Below are 17,610 nucleotides of genomic sequence, written 5' to 3' on the forward strand. Positions count from 1 at the left end.
AGCACATACCCAAAGTTTCAGTTGTATACTCTAACCTTATTTTGCTTCAAATAGACACCACAACCTATAAACTAAACATATAATCCAATAAGGGGCATTAGGGTTTCAGGGCACTTACTGGTGGACCCTCGCCTGCCGGACGGACCTCCCAATTCACCGCCATTTGTAGTTGAAGTCTTGCTCGCCTTGCTACCTCACCAACAGTAAGGTTCTCATCTTTTGCTTCTGACCGTCATCACAAAGCACTGCTTCGGTGAAAATGAGAAGAATGTGAGAAGGAAAAGCTCACTGTCTTCTCAACGATCTACTTTTCCCTTTTGAGGTGAAGATGACGTGGCTGGTTGCTGCTGATGGGGATCACAAAAGAGACATGGACATGCCACATCAGGTTTCTGAGTCAGCACAACCCTGCTAACAGAGTCATTCCGGCTGCCACATAAGTTTATAATAGCTGGAATTGGTTAGGTGACTGACCGATAAAAAGAAATCATAGTTAGGTGACCGTTTTTATGTATTTTGTAGTTTGGTGACCGAAATGCAAATAAAGTAAAGTTGGGTGACCTCCTGAAAATTTAACCCAGAATTTCAATTTAGCAATAAAATGAAATTTCTCTTCTCATAAACTTGACATAAAGCATAGCCTATCATGGTTTAAATCCCATGTGTTTGGATATATTTTAGGGGATAAAGAGGTACTATTTCCTCTAATTTTTCTATTAATCCATTAATCAGAGGTAAAAATCTCAGGTAGGTCCCTATAAGTAGGTTAGGTTGCCCCTTTAGTCCCTCTATTACGATTTGTCCTCAAGAAGTCCCTCAATTTTTTCAATTGGGCAATGTCACTCAAGACCTTAACAGACGTTGGGTTTTCCATCGGAGTGTGCTGAAGTGGCTTTCTTTATCATTAGAATATTATTAAAATAATCTAACTAAGCCACGTGGGACACTTAACTAACTAACACACAAACTTAGCTTATTAGATCCGGATCCAACTTGGATCCTATAAGCATAAGTCCCCATTACCTTTCTTCTTCACCAGGTAAACCTAATCCCCATTTCCTCTTCACCTTGTCCTCCTCCTCTCGACCAACCCCCATGAGTGAAATTCAGCAATTGAGAGGACCTAACTTCCTTAAGCTTCATCGTCGTGACTGAGAGGATGACATCATCAACGTTGAGGTCCTTCAATAATCATACTCCATAACAACAAAGAGGGAGATCTATGGAGGTATTTACAATATATACGGTGGGAAATAGTCAGTGGAAATCAATATGTTAATTGTGCCATCAGATTTTGTTGTGACCAGACTTTAATGCAGATTTTGTGCAACTGATTTTGTAATTTTCAAATTTCGAGTGTAATCAAACTTATTTTGCTCAGTTGAAAGCATTGGTTTTAAAGATAATGAATTCTTATTTGTGAACAATTGGTAATTTTTATATTTTCAGTGCTAATTTTGTAATCAAAACATCAAATGGAATACAAATACAAAAACTAGAGTGAGCTTCTAAAGATAAATAAACCATTTCCAATTACATACATCTAGGGATGGCAATGGGGCAAGGCGGGTGGGGCACGCCTCTACCATCCCCGCCCGGCCCTGCCCTGTCCCTTTTTTTATTCATAAATCACCCACCCCGCCCCGTCCTATACCACTCATAATAAGTAACTAAAATTCATAAAAATATTTTTAAAATATATTTTTTTATAAAACATATACTTATAAAAACAAGCTCATAAGAAATTTATTGAAATTTTAAAAAAGAAAATCATTTACCCCTACACTATATAACATTTATAATAAGTTAAATTAATGGCTGGCAGGGGAGGGACGATGCGGGGCGGGGCAAGGCGGGCCGGGGCCGAGCGTGGAAAAATCAAAACCCGCCCCGCCCCGCCCCGCCAAAAGTTAGGGCGGATCGAGTCAGAAGAAACCGGTCGGTTAGGTTTTTGCCATCCCTACATACATCTGTTTAATCAATAATACAAACTTCAACTAGTACAAAATAAATGGATTAAAAACTACAAAGTATATGGAGAATCATGAATCCTACTTCTTTGTGGTTGCCAGCCACTAGATGAGTAATGGAGGAGCCTCGATTTGAGGATTTTGCCAGAGATGAAGGACGATTGTGTTAGTAATGGAGGAGCCACAATGGATGACGACGGATGGTGTTGGCTTTTTGTGGTGGCCGGCGACTGGATTTCATTAGTGGTTGGGTTAAAGGGGTGGTGTCAAGGGGAGGGGGACGAGGTGAAAAGGAAATGGGAATCCGGATATGATAAGCTAAGTTTGTGTGTTACTTATTTAAGTGTCCCACGTGGTTTAGTTAGATTATTTTAATAATTTTCTAATGATAAAGAAAGCCATGTCAGTACAACCCGATGGAAAACCTAACGTCTGTTAAGGTTTGGATTGACATTGCCCAATTGAAAAAATAGAAGAACTTTCTGAGGACAAATTGTAATAGAGGAACTAAAGGAGCAACCTAACCTACTTACAAGGATCTACCTGAGATTTTTAGTTTAATCAGAAAACTAAACATATCCAAATCCTCCAGCAGTTTACTGTTTACAGGATCACCTCATTATTCACAACCTTGCCCTAAAGCTTGTTTTTATTCATTATTTCACAATCAATGTATTTTGTTTTTGTTTTTATTTATTTATTTATTATTGTTTTGAGAAAATGAACAAGCCACAGTATTCACATTATTCATATGAATTGGGATTTGAACATTGAATCTCTCATGTGGACTCCTGTGTCTTTACCATCAGGTTATACTTCTAAATTATTTTAAATAGATTCCACTTATAATTAATCAAGAATTTATAGATCTATGAATTTTTTAAAAATAATTAAAGATAAATAAAACTCAAATAATTGTTTTCTTTCATTATTGTTTGTTGTGAAATCAAACATATTAGTTCATCAATTATTGTGAATAATATTTGACTACTACTAGTACAACTGCACCATTATTGCCATGATTTGACATATAGTCAAGATGATGTGGCAACCTATGTGATGTGGCATTATTGATGACATGGCAAATCATGGTAACATGGCAAGGAGTCTTGACTTGAAGGAAAATATCTTCAAAATCTTGGAGAAGCTAATTTTGGTAATATGTTACAACTTGAAGACAAGATCATATCAAGACCATATTTAGAAGGTATAATACCCTAGTTGGTCCCTCTACTTTTCTCTCTTTTCCCTTTTGGTCCCTCTACTCAGAAATGCTCCCGATTAGTCCCTCTACTTTTGAAAATGTGCCCACTTAGTTAAAAATGCTCTCAACCAGTCCTTCTACTTTTAGAAATGTGCCCACTTAGTCCCTCTAAGTGGGCACATTTTTAAAAGTAGAGGGACTGATTGGAAGTATTTTTAACTAAGTGGGCACATTTTCAAAAGTAGAGGGACTAGTCGGGAGTATTTCTGAGTAGATGGACCAAAAAGAAAGACAGAGAAAAGTACAAGGACTATTTTGGTGATTATACCTATTTAGAAAGATTTTATTGGAGACTAAATATGGGTGGAGTACGTATATTGAAGATCTTGGTGTAGCTATTTTTACTAATGTGTTACAACTTGAAGACAAGATCACATCAAGACCATATTAAGGTGATTTGATTGAAGACTATTGTTGGCATGATTGGTTGATTGATTGAAGATCTTTCTTGGGAAGATTTAAAGGCCAAACTTGGGAGAATTGAAGATCAAGTTTGGTAAGTTTCATGAAGATGCACAAACGACGTGCGCCCCTTGCGAGGGGACTGCATGGTGAGGAATTGAGGAGGTAGGCTAGTTGCCAGCAGTCAGGATCGAAAGATTTAGCTGCATCGATTCGGACTAAGCATGACCTGGAGGTTGATGGGTCTTGAGGTCTTTCATAGCGTAACCAGAACACAGTCAAGTCAGCAGTTAGGACCATGTTGCAATTCATGTTACAATAGAAGTTGCAACAGCTAATTTCGGAAGGTTTTAAATTAGTAGCAGCGGAGATTCTAAAAGAGATATGAGCTATATTTGGGACGTTGAGGCATCAATATAAGCTACCTTACTCTGAGATTGGGTGTGTCTCTTATGGAGAAGAGTATGTAAGCACTAAACAATCTAGAGAGGGTAGTGATCTTTATTGTTGGGAGAATGAGTGACAAGTGTTTATACTCATCTATTTTCATCTCTTTTAGTGGATTATTTATCTCATGGCTTGCCCCCCAGACGTAGGTGAGTGGATGCCAAACTGGGTTATCAATCTTGTGCGTCTCTTTCTTGTTTGGTTTGTGTGAGCTTTCTATGAGTGTTTGAGTGTCCTCTAAACCACAAACCATATTAGCGGAACTAACAAGTGGTATCAGAGCTCTGGTCTTCGTGTTCACTTTGGTTTCAAAGTCGGTGAGGTCCTAACAAGTTCTATTGATGGCCGAAAAAGAAGGAGCTTCTATCACACGACCACCATTGCTAAATGGATCCAATTACCTATATTGAAAAGCACGTATGAAATCCATTGATGAAAGTGCATGGATTGCCGTAGAATAAGGATGGTCTCCTCTGACTCTAGTTGATGAAGAAAAGAACGAAACCATAAAGAAGAGAAATGACTGGAGTACCAAAGATATGCATAAAGCTAATGCTAATGGGAATGCTCTCAATGCAATTTTTGGAGGAGTTGATGAGAACCAGTTTTCAAGTATATTGCAACATGAGAGTTCGTCAAGAAAGCTTGGGAGATTCTTCAAACTTTTCATGAAAGCGCCAACTTGGAAAGAACTTCTAAACTTCAAGTGCTTACAACTATGTTCGAGAATCTCAGGATGGGAGAAGATGAGAAGATAGTCGTATTCAATGCAAAGTTGATAGACATAGCAAATCAAGCCTTCCAATTCAGCAAGGAGTACTCGGATAAAAAGCTAGTCTGGAAGACTCTTAGATCTCGTTCAAGAAGGTTTGATGCAAAAGTCTATGCAATAGAAGAAGCAAGAGACATCTCAACTATGAGACTTGACGAGTTGATGGGGTCTCGGCAAGCATATGAGATGAATCTTAATCCTGAAAGAAGAGTAGAGGATGTAGCTTTTAAAGTAGAGGCAACGAAGCAGAAAGAGCTACAACAGACTGTTGTCACAGATGATGAAAACGAATGAGATAGAGAAATTGTCCTTCTATCAAGAAAACTGCATAACATGATCAAAAAATACAAAACAGGAGGCAAAAGATTCCAGAGAAAGGATCCCCTTGGTAAAGAAAAAGAAGAAGTAGAAGATCATCAAAAGAAAGTCAAGTGTAAAGAATGTAAGGATTTGGACATTACCAAGCCAAGTGTGCTAACACTCTCAAGAAGAAAGGAAAGTCGCTCAATGCTAGATGGAGTGATGATTCAGATGGTAGCATAGAAAAAGACGATAGAGGAAGTCTGAGCAACCATCATGCATCTTTTTCTGCTGTGATGAATGGATCCAAGCTTGTTGCAGAATATATTGCAACATCAGTTACAACATCTACTGAAACTGATAATGAGTACAATGAGGTAACAGAAAATGATCTTCTTATAGGGTATAAACTTATGATAAACAAATTCAATGATATGATGTTGTAAAACCAACGCCTGGAAGAAGAGTTGAGTGTGTGTAAAGAAAAATTGTGCAATGCTGAGAAGACCTTGGACTCCATGAACAAGGGTAAAGCCAAGCTTGACAAGATTTTATCTGTTGGAAGAACAAGCAAAGCCAGACATGGTATCAGCTATGTTGGAGAAACTTCAAGTCTCAAGATTTTATGTACAAGAGTTGTGTTTGTCAAATCTACTACTCAAGAAAACAATGATGAAAAGCAAGTCAAAGTAAGGTAAGAATCTAAAAGAGAAATGCCTACATGCTTTCATTGTGGAGAGACTGGCCACGAAAGACCCAAGTGCATTAAATTGAAAGAAGACTTGAAAAGTGGAAGAGTAGTTGGACATGAGTAGCCAATCATCAAAAGGAAAGTCAGAGGAAAGACTATTATAATCAAGAAATTATGGATCCAAAAAGATAAAAAGCCAAGAGAAGATGTAGGGGTTGCCAGTTCTGATCTGAAGATAGTGAAAAATCAAACATGTATAACATCATGTTACAACCAGCGATGTGTTGACCAAGGACCTATGAAGTCAACAAACAAAACACTCCAACGAATGAAAGTCTCTTGATGTCTCTCACAGATTTCAAAATAAAATAAAATAAAATAAAAAAAGAAATAAAAAGGGGGAAAATTTAAAAAAATTCAAACAAAAGGAGGGTTTTTTTTAGAAGAGATTTTTTGAAAATATGAAAGTGTGCCTTGGAAGTTATAACTAATTAAAGGGGCAAAAAAACCCTAATATCCCAATTTATTTATTAACTATTTTGAAATCAGAATAAGAAGAAGAAGAAAAAGAAGAAGACGGTGTTTGATTCTGAGAAAAGATGAGGACGAAGAGGATGGCCGGCCGTGCTCCTGCAACCCCACAAGAAATTGATGCCCATATTGAAGAAGTAAGGATGAGAGGGACCATCTCTAGAGGGAGTCCATCTAGAGAAGAAGAACCAGAAGATCTGGTGAAAGCAATCATCCCCTTTGTTTCTATTCAGGATACTGATTCATCTTCTAAAATAGTGGAAGAAGGAACATCATCACAGGATGTGCCCACAGGTGTCAAGAACATAGATGATCTCCTAAGATGGGTGTGTGAGTCTTTTCCAAGAGTATACGTCTAGAGAAACAAGGAACATGAATAGGAGGACTCAACCACAAGTTCAGATGAAGAAGGTTCAGAAGAACAATAGGCTAGGGTAGAAGATGATGTAGAAGAAGAAGCAAGTTCAGCTCAAGCAGAAGAGGCTATTGGGGAAAGAAATACAGATGCTCCCACTAGTACTGAAGAAGAGGTTGCTGCTATTCTAAGTGAAATTTTTGGTGATATACACCAGCATACTGGTGCACCTGTAGATACAGACCCTGTCACAGCACAAGTTACAACATCTCCTGCAACATCAGATAGTTCACATAGTTCTGATGAGATCCTACTCAAAGATCGTGTTTCTAAGATCATTAGAGAAAAGAAGGCAGTGTTAGGGAAGAAAGGAACCATTTGGAAAGAAGGCAATGTCAGGAATAAAAGTAGTGTCCGGAAAGAAGTCCCAGAAGAAGGAGAATGTTAACAAGTCCAAGAGGAAGTCTGTCTCAAAACCAGAAGAAGAAGTCTCTCCAAGGCCTAAAAGAAAATGCATTGAAGTAGCAAAATAGGGGGAGAAACCGCCATCAAATTCTAAAAAGGAAAAGAAGAAGAATGTAACTTAGAGTCCTGAAGACAGTGATGAAGACAAGTTTTTGAATAAAGCTTCAAAGAAGAAATTCAAGACTGTTGCTGAGAGAGGACTCATCGTTGAAAGGGTAATAGATGAAGTTGCTTTTAAGAAGTATGTGTTGACTGAGCTACTGCAAGAGAGGAGTCCATACAAGTCTGTGACATTTGCTGAAAGTTACAGCTTACCTTTAGTACAGGAATTTTATAGCAGTCTATTACCATCTGACAAGGGCATCACCAAAGTTTACATTTGGGGAAAGTGGATTCCTTTTACCTCAACTTGTCTGAACAGATTTCTAGAGTTCAAATCTGAAGTGAAAGAAAACTATGAAAAAGGGCTTGAATTGAATGAGGATGTTCTGAAAGAGATTATTGGAGGAAGGACAGAGTCATGGGGAGAAGAGACAAGACTTCCAACCTCCACCCTCATAGCTAAGTACAACGTTCTGTTTAGACTTGGCATTTTGAATTGGCTACCGTCCAACATAATTCTAGCATAGTGAAGGAGCTTGCAATTTTATTGTATGCTATTGGAACTGAAAAGAAGTTCAATCTAGGAAGGTTGATCTTCAAAAACATTGTGAAAGAAGCAGAATGTACAAGCTCCTCAACATCACTTGGGTATCCTACATTGTTGTTGCTTTATTTATTGCAACATGGAGTACAACTCAGGAAGAGAAAAGCAGTCACAGTAGTGAAGAAGCTGAAGATCTCTCAAAAACTATTTACCCTAGATAAGAAAATTGATCTACCTATAGGAAGGATGTCACCACCATCAATGTCTGAAGATGCTGAAGAGGTAAGTCTGCTTGTTGAAGAAGAGTATGAAAAGCTTTTGAAGGAACAGCTAAAAGATCCTATCTAGACTGGAAATTCTCGAGAAGAAGAAGAAGAGAGGAGCTGATAGCCATGAGTCAGGGGAGATGATGACCATAAACTTGAAGATAGGGAGAGTTGTTGAAGAAGATGTAACAAGACTTGCAACATCTAATAAAGACTTCGGCATCAATTGTGTCACAAAGGAGAAGAACATTGTTACAACACCAGACTGACTAGACTGTTTCTTTTATTATTTGGTCTTATTGTCATTTGGTCTTATTGTGTTGGACAATTTAATGCTTGATTAATTGCATTTGTCTCATTAGTTGCAATATGTAATTTTCAGTACTTTAAGCAACTAGATGATATGTTTTGTTAAGTCTAGTTTCTGTTCTCCAGTTAATGTTGTAACAGTGTAAGTCTAGTCTATGTCCCAGTCAGTGTTGTAACTGGATGTTGTAACAGAAGTCAGTCTGGGTGCAAAAGCAGTTATGTCAAATTATGCCAAAGGGGGAGATTGTTAGTGCAACTGCACTATTATTGACATGATTTGAAACATAGTTAAAATGACGTGGCAACTTATGTGATGTGGCATTATTGATGACATGGCAAAGCATGGTGACATGGCAAGGAGTCTTGACTTAGAGGAAAATATCTTGAAGATCTTGGAGAAGCTAATTTTGGTAATATGTTACAACTTGAAGACGTTGAGTCTATATTTGGGACGTTGAGGCGTCTATATAAGCTACCTTACTCTGAGATTGGATGTATCTCTTGTGGAGGAGAGTGTGTGAGCACTAGACAATCTAGGAGAGAGTGACAAGTGTTTGTACTCATCTATTTTCACCTCTTTTAGTGGATTGTTTATCTCCAGGCTTGGCCCCTCATACGTAGGCGAGTGGATGCCGAATTGGATTACCAATCTTGTGTGTCTCCTACTTGTTTGGTTTGTGTGAGATTTCTATGAGTGGTTGAGTGTCCTCTAAACTACAAATCATATCGGTGGAAATAATAAATAACTACATTATTTGAGGAAGTTCATTAGAAAAATCACATTGAAACGTGATGAAGGAATTGAGAATGTTTTATTAATGGGATTTCATAAGGTCCACATTATTCTTTTCAAAAGTTCATGTTATGAATAAAGTTTTTTTTTCATTCAAGAAAAGATAGGAACATTCCTTCTCCTATAAACTTGTTTTCAAGAATCTAATTCAATCACTTAAAATAAGCATTTTTGTTTTTCCATTTGAATGAGTTGAACCAAATGTAGCAAGACACACTAATAAAAATAATATTCTTAATTATACATAATATCAGTAAAAAATTATTTTTTTAATGTTATGAGAATAAAAAGGTAGAATAGTTCTATACCAAATTCTCATGGAAATACTCTTCTATAAAGCAGGGAGAATTTCTATGATAATGAAATACATTTATTGCATTCAATTTTGGTGGATTATTATAGACATTGACGGACAATGGTTCCCTTAAGTTAACCTCTTCATTAACTTTAGACTAACAATGCTTAGTTAACTAAGATAAAGTCAAATTCGTATCATAATTTTTTATTAAAAAAATTAAGTAGATTGTTTTTTAATAATTACACATATCGTTTGATTAAAACAGACTTAATTTTATGTATTGCTGGGACATATTACTATTTTCATCTTTATTTTCAATTTGAATGTTTAATTTTATTATTGAAAATTTAAAATATTTAATATAATATCTATATTTTATTTTATTTTTGGTTAATTTATATTGCAGGGAGTAGAATGTTGTGGTTATCACTTGGCCTATGATCTCAAACATAATATATTTTTAGTTATCTTCTCTTTTTAAGATGTTTATATATAATTTTTTTTTATTATTACATAAATTGCTCATGCGGCTTATATTGCCATGTTACCACAATCATGGCTTAAAAATTGTTTTTATTATTCTCATTTGGGAAGGAAATTTTGTAAGATGCTAATTTTCAATAATTGGCAATGAAGCAACATGTGTGCTACCTTGTCTTTCAACATCTTCCAAAATTTATTTAAAAAAGTATTTTAAAAATTATCATAGTTTAGATCATGTTAAGAAATAACCATACAATCATAACGATAAAAGCAAATTAAAAAAATATATATATATACCATAAAAAATATATTGATTACTCCTCAATCTCAATTATTAAGTGTTCACCTCTACATGTTTTTTTTAACTAAATTATTTGTTCATATACTTAATTAATAACTATTTTTATATTTATTTTTATTAATCTATTTAAATGCATTGTTTTCCACCATTGTCACCTAATTAAATGCCAATCTTAATAATTTTATATCACAACATTTTGGCCTCAACCATTCAATTAATTTTAACACAATAATTGAATAAATCTCAACCATTAAACTCTATTTCTACTAGACCTACATGAACTAAAAAGCATAAACCTAAAATAAACAAACCCAGTAGACACTGTAACAGCTTAATTATTACTATGCTCAACTGCGGACGTTCTGCGAATATCCGCAGTTGATGTTTCTTTATATATATATATATATATATAGCAAAACACATCCTTTCAACCTTTAATATACACACACATATGAGGATGTGTTTTCTAGGGAAGTCCTAGATTTTAAATTTAGAGACACCTCATAGTGCCTATTAGATTTGTATTTAACAAGGCTGCTCATTAATGCATAACACCTAATAGTACCAAAGCACAGTAAACTTTATACACTACCACTATAAAAAATAACCGTTAAACCATAATTTAACAATTATTATCAAATCACCCTAATTTTTATAAAGTATAGTATATATGCTTATAAAAATAATATTTGAAAAGGAAAAGCTAATACAAATCTAAAGTAATATTGTTAAAAGAAAATATTAGATTATATTAAAATAAAAAACCATTGATGCCGTAAGGAGAAGCATGCAGATTTTAGGATTTTCTTACATGAGATATGTGACCTTGATTCTCATGTACTAGACCTGACGTCCAACACTTAGACCATCCATGATTTTCTAGTAAAAGTAAAAAATCTATTATAACTGTAGTTGTTCATGTTTTGTTGTTCATGTTTTGTTCGTCTCTTTTCACCTTATAAGCATTTTTTTCATGTTTTTTACTGTTATTTTACTAGTTTGCTTTATTGATCAGGCTCCACACCCAATGCATTTTGTTTTTTCTGTTTTTCTAATCTTCCTAAGCAGTTTTTTTTTTTAATAAATACATGATTTATTCATTTTATAAAAAAACAAATCAATATTATAATATACATATCTAGATTGGTAAATAGAGGTAAATAATATTAAAGAGTGAGGCGCCATGCAAGGACTTGTCCTTTGAAATCTCAAAGGGACATGCAATAGAGAACCTCTTCAAAACTCCAACTCTTCATGCATGGTGGCATCCCCTTGTTGTTGCATGCTTATCTCTTTTAAATACTAAATCTATTCTTTACTCATTCATTCATTGTGCTTCACAACACTCTTAATTTAACTTTGTTAATATCTTAATTATCATGTATTGGCATAGCTTTGTAGCCACATATTTGCTTAATCCAATCGAAATCGCATTGAAACTATTTATATATGATTAGGGTTGTTAGTAAGCTAAATTGAGCTGGTTTAGACTTTGAAACTATTAAAGTTTAATGTTAAAAAATAAAACGTACTATTATTTATTTCATCAGAAAACTATATATTGGTGTCAAACATCAAGGATAACTGGATTTGATAAACTAAGATGATGAAGAATTTTAGTTCAGTTTGGTATCACAAGAAGTCATTTTCTACGTATGATGATCATTAGTATGTATACAATTTTATATATATATATATATATATATAAATATCTTTCGTTTCGGTAAAATCTTTTTAATTAAATCTCAAGAGTGAAAATAGGAAAACACATACAAATTAATGTATAATATAATGTTTATTTTAAATTAAATGATGATTTGTGAAAGTTTAACTTGAATTTAAATTATATTCAATGGCTTATTTTTGTCATATATGAATTAAAAAAATAATTTCTAATGGCTTAATTATATTTTTAAAATAATAAATTGAGACAGTATGATATCAATAACGACACAAGATGGTTCGAGAACTATAAAATTAACATTTACACTTTATATATGGATTGGATTTTCACCAAGAATATATAATAGTGGAATATAAACTATAAAATAAATTTTAGTATCAGATGAGCTAGCCAAAAGGTATATTATATGAATCTATCACTTCATTAATGTGCCACAATGAGGACATGAAAAAGTCATTAACTTGAGATTCTTATCTAAAGAATGAAGCAGAGAAAAAAAGGAAGGTCTCATAACTAGAGACATTAATGCAAGAACAAACGAGAAATTCAATGTAAGTCAAAGATGATAACTATGCTTCTCCCCATCTTTACAAAATTATTATAAATTTATTTTTTTCAATCCAAAAAAAAAAAGATATAATTCTTTTTTAACTTCATTAATCAGTAATTTTTTTTAACTAGGCTTGATTAATTTTTTTTGTTTCTTTAAATATTACATAAAATAAAATAAACAAATTGATATATATATATATATATATTTTAAGATGAGATGAGATTTATTTATTATATGATGAGTTAATAAAATCAATTTAATTGGTTCAATTTTCAATTTTATATTAAGTTTATAATAAAACCATGGAAAATGTTATATAAAAGTTAAAACCCAAATTATAACAATAACCATTGGGTTTTTAGTTCAGTGAAAGTGTTGGTGAGAGAATTTTATTGCCCAAGTTCAAAATTCTCTTGACATAGTGATGACAATATGGAGAAGCGGAGCCTCTTGGGCGACTTGTGGAGCGGCGGTCCAGCCAGTTTAGAGGGTTGTGAGGCCACGGCGAAGGAGAGAAAAGAGAAGACGGTCGAAGTCGGTGGTACCAGACCGGGCTTCACTTACGCACAGGCGGCTAGCTCTTCGTCTTCGGTGGAGCGATCTTCATCTAGGCAGCCGAGGAACGAGATACGACTGGAAAGGAAAGTGGTGGTAGGAGCGAAGAGACCTCGATCGCCGTGTGAGGGAGCTTGTGGCAGGTGTTTCCGGACGTCGCATTCCACGGCGGATTGTAGACACCAAGTTGTGTGTTTACGATGTTCGGGAGTTGGCCATGTTGCAGCCCGGTGCCTTGTGGCGGACAGACGGAGCCCCAGGCGGAGGAAGGTCCACCTGAGGTCGAAGCTGATGGGCACCAAGGGTGGCGCGTCGGGACCAGAACGGGTGGAGGAGAGGGACAAGGTGAAGGAGAGGTTAGCCCAGGGCACGCTGGTAGGGGGTGCAGGAGGTGGTGGTTGACAGACCGAAAGTCACCCGGGCTTCTCTCTCTTTGTCGCTCTCACCGGAGAGTTATGAGCTGCGGGAGGAGTTGGCCAAGGTGGCTCTTCTCACGGTGGTGGGCGGGCATGTGAATGAAGGGAGCGTGTTGGAGATCCTTCCTTCGATTCTCAACAACAGATTGGCGGGCCCGGCAGTTCCTTTAAACGAAAACTCTTTTCTCTTACCGTTTGAGAACAGGAACGTCGTCCGGGAAGTGGTGAAGATGGGGACCTTCGACGCTATAACTAAGGAAGGCAAATGTAGGTTGTCACTGGCTCATTGGACGGCGGAGTTGGGGGCCTCCGGCCGAGCGGAAGGGGAGGGGCATTGGGTCTCGATTTGGAACCTCCCGCTCCACGGCTGGTGCTGGAACATTATCGAACAGGTTCTGAGGCCGGTGGGGGATCTCATCACGTTATCGAAGTTGACTGAACCACATAAGAGAGTGGTAAAGGCGCTGGTGAGACGTTACCGGGGGGTGGTGATGCCGCTGGAGCTCGATTTCTCCTTCGGTATGCGTAGATATCTTGTTTTACTCACGGAGGAGAGAGGGTCTTTGCCGGATTTTTACCGCACTTTGGGAAGATATGTGCTGTCGGGGACGGTACGGGATGGGGTGGCAGCTACGATGTGGCCCCAAGCTCCACTCCGGGGCGTGGCGGTCGATAAAGGCAAGTCGCTGGCAGTCTCTGTTTCAGCTGATCGGCCCGGTAAAGACGAGGGAAGGCGGGCTACCTTGGAGGAGAGCTCGAGGGATGGTCGAAGCAGGCTGGAAGGCCACGTCACGCTGGTGGTGTCGTGATACTGCAACGTCGTGCAGAAGATCTCCGTCGGTTGAGCGTGGCTCCCGCGGAGAAGGTCCTGGTGGTACTTCGCTAGTTGAGCAATGCTCCCGTGGAGAGGAACCTCGCCATAACCCTAGTAGTGGCTTGCGGGGGAAGATCTCCGACGACCGGCAGACGAGGGACGGACCGTTGGTCACTGCCAGAGGACGGGTGGGGCTCGGGTCTCCGAGCATGAGGGGCTAAAGGGACGTGAGTTAGTGAAGGGGAGTGGCTCGATGGAGGCACGTGTCGAATGGAGGGTGAGGCATCCACCGTCTGTTGTCTCCGATCGGGTAGCGACACGTGGCAAGCGGAGGACGGTCGAGGTTGTCGCGGACGAGGATGTTGTGGACGAGGTTGTCGCGGTCGTGGAAGACGTGGATTCGTTTGGAGCGGATGAGGTTGACGCCCTGACTAAGGCTGACGTGGTTCAGAAAGGGCTGCTAGATCACGTTAAGGTAAACGGGACTATGTGGATTCATCTCATTGAGTCAGGTAGTGGGTCCAGATCTGAGTTGTTCATGGTGGGCTCAGATCCAATTGCTGATGAGGTGGGCCAGGTGTTGGGCCTGGATCAAGGTGGTGGGTTGGTTGGAATGGCTGGTGGGCTGGGTGATCCACTCCTTTTGTGTGAAGTGGATAGGGGCTTGTTGGGCCCTCCTTGCAAGGCCGAATTGTTGGTGGGCCGTGATGTGGGCTCAAAGTCAAGGGTGGATTGTTATAAGCCTGTTTTAAATGCATGGGTGGGGGATCGTTTTGCTGATCTCGATATCCCGTAACAGGTTAATCTTGGTGACTTCTCGGTGCAACCAGAGGTGGCCCCACCTCCAGGTTTTACTTGGAAATTTTCGAAGGGGGTATGGGCCCTATTTCCGGTCGGCCTGAGGGGAGACAAGGGTTGTGGACCAAGTGAACTGGAGCTGGGAGGCTATCAGTCGGAGGGAAAGGGGGATTCGAAACTGGCGGAGAAATTGACCTCCGAAGGGGGAGAAGACTCGGTGAATCAGTCTCAGAATTTGAACAGAATCTCCGGGAACTGTTACCGGGATTGCAGGAGAGCAGATCGGTTGGTGGCAAGGACCCCCCTATGGTATCAAGAAGAAGCGAGAGACAAAAGAAGCCGTCATCCAGATTTAATGCCGAAGCAGGATTCATTCCTGAACCACCGAGATCAACGAAGAAGAAGTCCTTGCAAAAAGTGGCGTCGAAAGGTACGCCGTCCACTCCTCTTCTTATTTCTGATTGGACTAATGCACAACTGGTTAAATATTGCAATGCTTGTGGTATTGATTTCACCGATTCTGCTAGTGTTAGCTTGAATAGTCTGCGGTTGCTAGAGTTAGCTCGTACTAACTCAGGGTCAGTCAGGCAGAGACCTCTTCGGAGGTCCGCGAAGCAGAACAGTGTTTATGAATATTATCACCTGGAATGTGAGGGGCCTGGGGAGGCCCGCCAAAAGATTCCTTGTTAAAGATTTTCTATGTCTCCACCACGCTGAGGTTTGTTGCTTGCAAGAGTCCAAGCTGGAGTCAGTTTCTCAAGCGCTTTGGAGGGAGAGTGGAGTATCTAGGCTGGACCAATTTGCGGTCGCCCCAGCTAAAGGGACTTCAGGAGGGATGATTGTAGGCTGGAATGGCGTGAACCTTGTTAGGAAGCTTGAAAAGGTGGGGGACTTTAGTATCACACTGGAGTTTCACGACAAAAGAGACAATTTCCATTGGAGATGCACTTCGATGTACGGGCCTATTGCACGCGACCAAAAACAGGGGTTCTGGGAGGAGTTAAGAGGTTGTGGAGGCGACCCTCTAATTCCATGGGTCATTTGTGGGGATTTCAACGCCATCTTTTCTATTGAGGACAAACCTTCGGGGGCACCGAATCTCTTGGAAATTCGGTCCGCTAATCTTTTTCTCCAAGACCTCCATCTCTGTGAACCGCCGGCGGTTGGAAGGAGATTTTTCTGAACTAACGGGCAGGTAGATCCAATTTGGGTGAAATTGGACAGATTTTTCGTGAATCTTGCCTGGGCTGAGTGTTTCCCACATATGGTTCAAAATAGCTTTCCTAGGCTAGGGTCGGACCACGTCCCCATTCGGCTGGAAGTGGGGAGACATTGTTTTATTCCACGAAATTTCAGGTTTGAGTTAGTATGGTTTACGGAGGAGGGGTTTATGGATATTGTGCAGCAATGGTGGAACGAGATGCGACCGGTGGGATGTGGGGCTTTTGTGGTAGCCAAGAAGCTGGCTGGCCTTAGGGAGTTTCTGCGTCGATGGGCTAAAGTCAGTTTTGGCTCGATCAATCTTAAAAAGTTAAACTTTCTCCAAGAGGTGGAGAGGTTAGATATAGTCAAAGAAAGCAGGAGATTGCTTCCTACTGAGCTAGACCAAGAGAGCCAACTCCTTAAATCTTTAGAGGACATTCGCAAGCAAGAGGAAATTTATTGGCGTCAAAGGTCTAGGCTTCAGTGGTTGAAGGAAGGAGACGGTAATACTAAATTCTTCCACACTGTGGCTAATGGGAGGAAGTGTCGAAATCTGATTTCTGGGTTTCATCATGAGGGGAGTCTTATTTCGGAGCCTAAAGAGGTGGGACGGGTGTTTGTCTCTCGTTTTAAGCAGCAATTCGGAAGTAAGCGTACGTCGAGATTCAAGGTGGACTTCTCTAAGCTGCTGGCTAACAAGCGTCAGGTGGATCTAACTGGGTTGGATAGACCTTTTACCATGATGGAGGTTAAAGAGGCGGTGTTCAGCTTAGGGGGAGACAAAGCCCCTGGGCCGGATGGTTTTCCAATCTTTTTCTTTAAGAAATTTTGGGACACGATCAATGAGGATATTTTCAAGCTATGTGAGGATTTCTATTCGGGTAGAGCGAATCTGGAGAGGATCAACTGGGCAAACATCGTTCTCATTCCCAAGGTGGCGTCACCAGAATCCCCGGGCGACTACAGGCCTATCAACCTAATTAATTCATCTCTCAAAATTGTATCCAAGATACTGGCTTCTAGGCTGAGTAAGGTTATGAATGATCTGGTGGATAATTCCCAATCTGCGTTCCTGAAAGGAAGGTGTATCCTTGATAATGTGGCGGTTGCTGAAGAATTGATTTTTAGCTTGAATAATAGAAGGCTACCGGGGTACATTGTGAAAGTGGACTTTGCAAAGGCTTTTGACCTTGTGGACTGGGAATTTTTATTGGACTTGCTCCAAGTGAGGGGTTTCGGTCCCAAGTGGATGGAGTGGATGGAGCGCATTTTTCATTCTACTAAAGCTAATGTG

At 39.0% G+C, this 17,610-nt stretch overlaps 1 protein-coding gene across 1 annotated transcript; it reads left to right on the top strand.

The window, feature by feature from the left end:
- The first annotated feature begins 6,460 nt into the window (after window positions 1-6,460).
- Window positions 6,461-8,694, top strand: LOC120254660. Its single transcript, XM_039262723.1, has 6 exons — window positions 6,461-6,703; window positions 6,806-7,175; window positions 7,360-7,774; window positions 7,822-7,887; window positions 7,999-8,125; window positions 8,611-8,694. Exons 1-6 carry the CDS (start codon window positions 6,461-6,463, stop codon window positions 8,692-8,694), a joined length of 1,305 nt encoding a protein of 434 aa, XP_039118657.1.
- Window positions 8,695-17,610: the final 8,916 nt, after the last annotated feature.

The sequence above is a fragment of the Dioscorea cayenensis genome, unplaced genomic scaffold (genome assembly GCF_009730915.1).
Source record: "Dioscorea cayenensis subsp. rotundata cultivar TDr96_F1 unplaced genomic scaffold, TDr96_F1_v2_PseudoChromosome.rev07_lg8_w22 25.fasta BLBR01000566.1, whole genome shotgun sequence".
NCBI classification, from domain to species: Eukaryota; Viridiplantae; Streptophyta; class Magnoliopsida; order Dioscoreales; family Dioscoreaceae; genus Dioscorea; species Dioscorea cayenensis.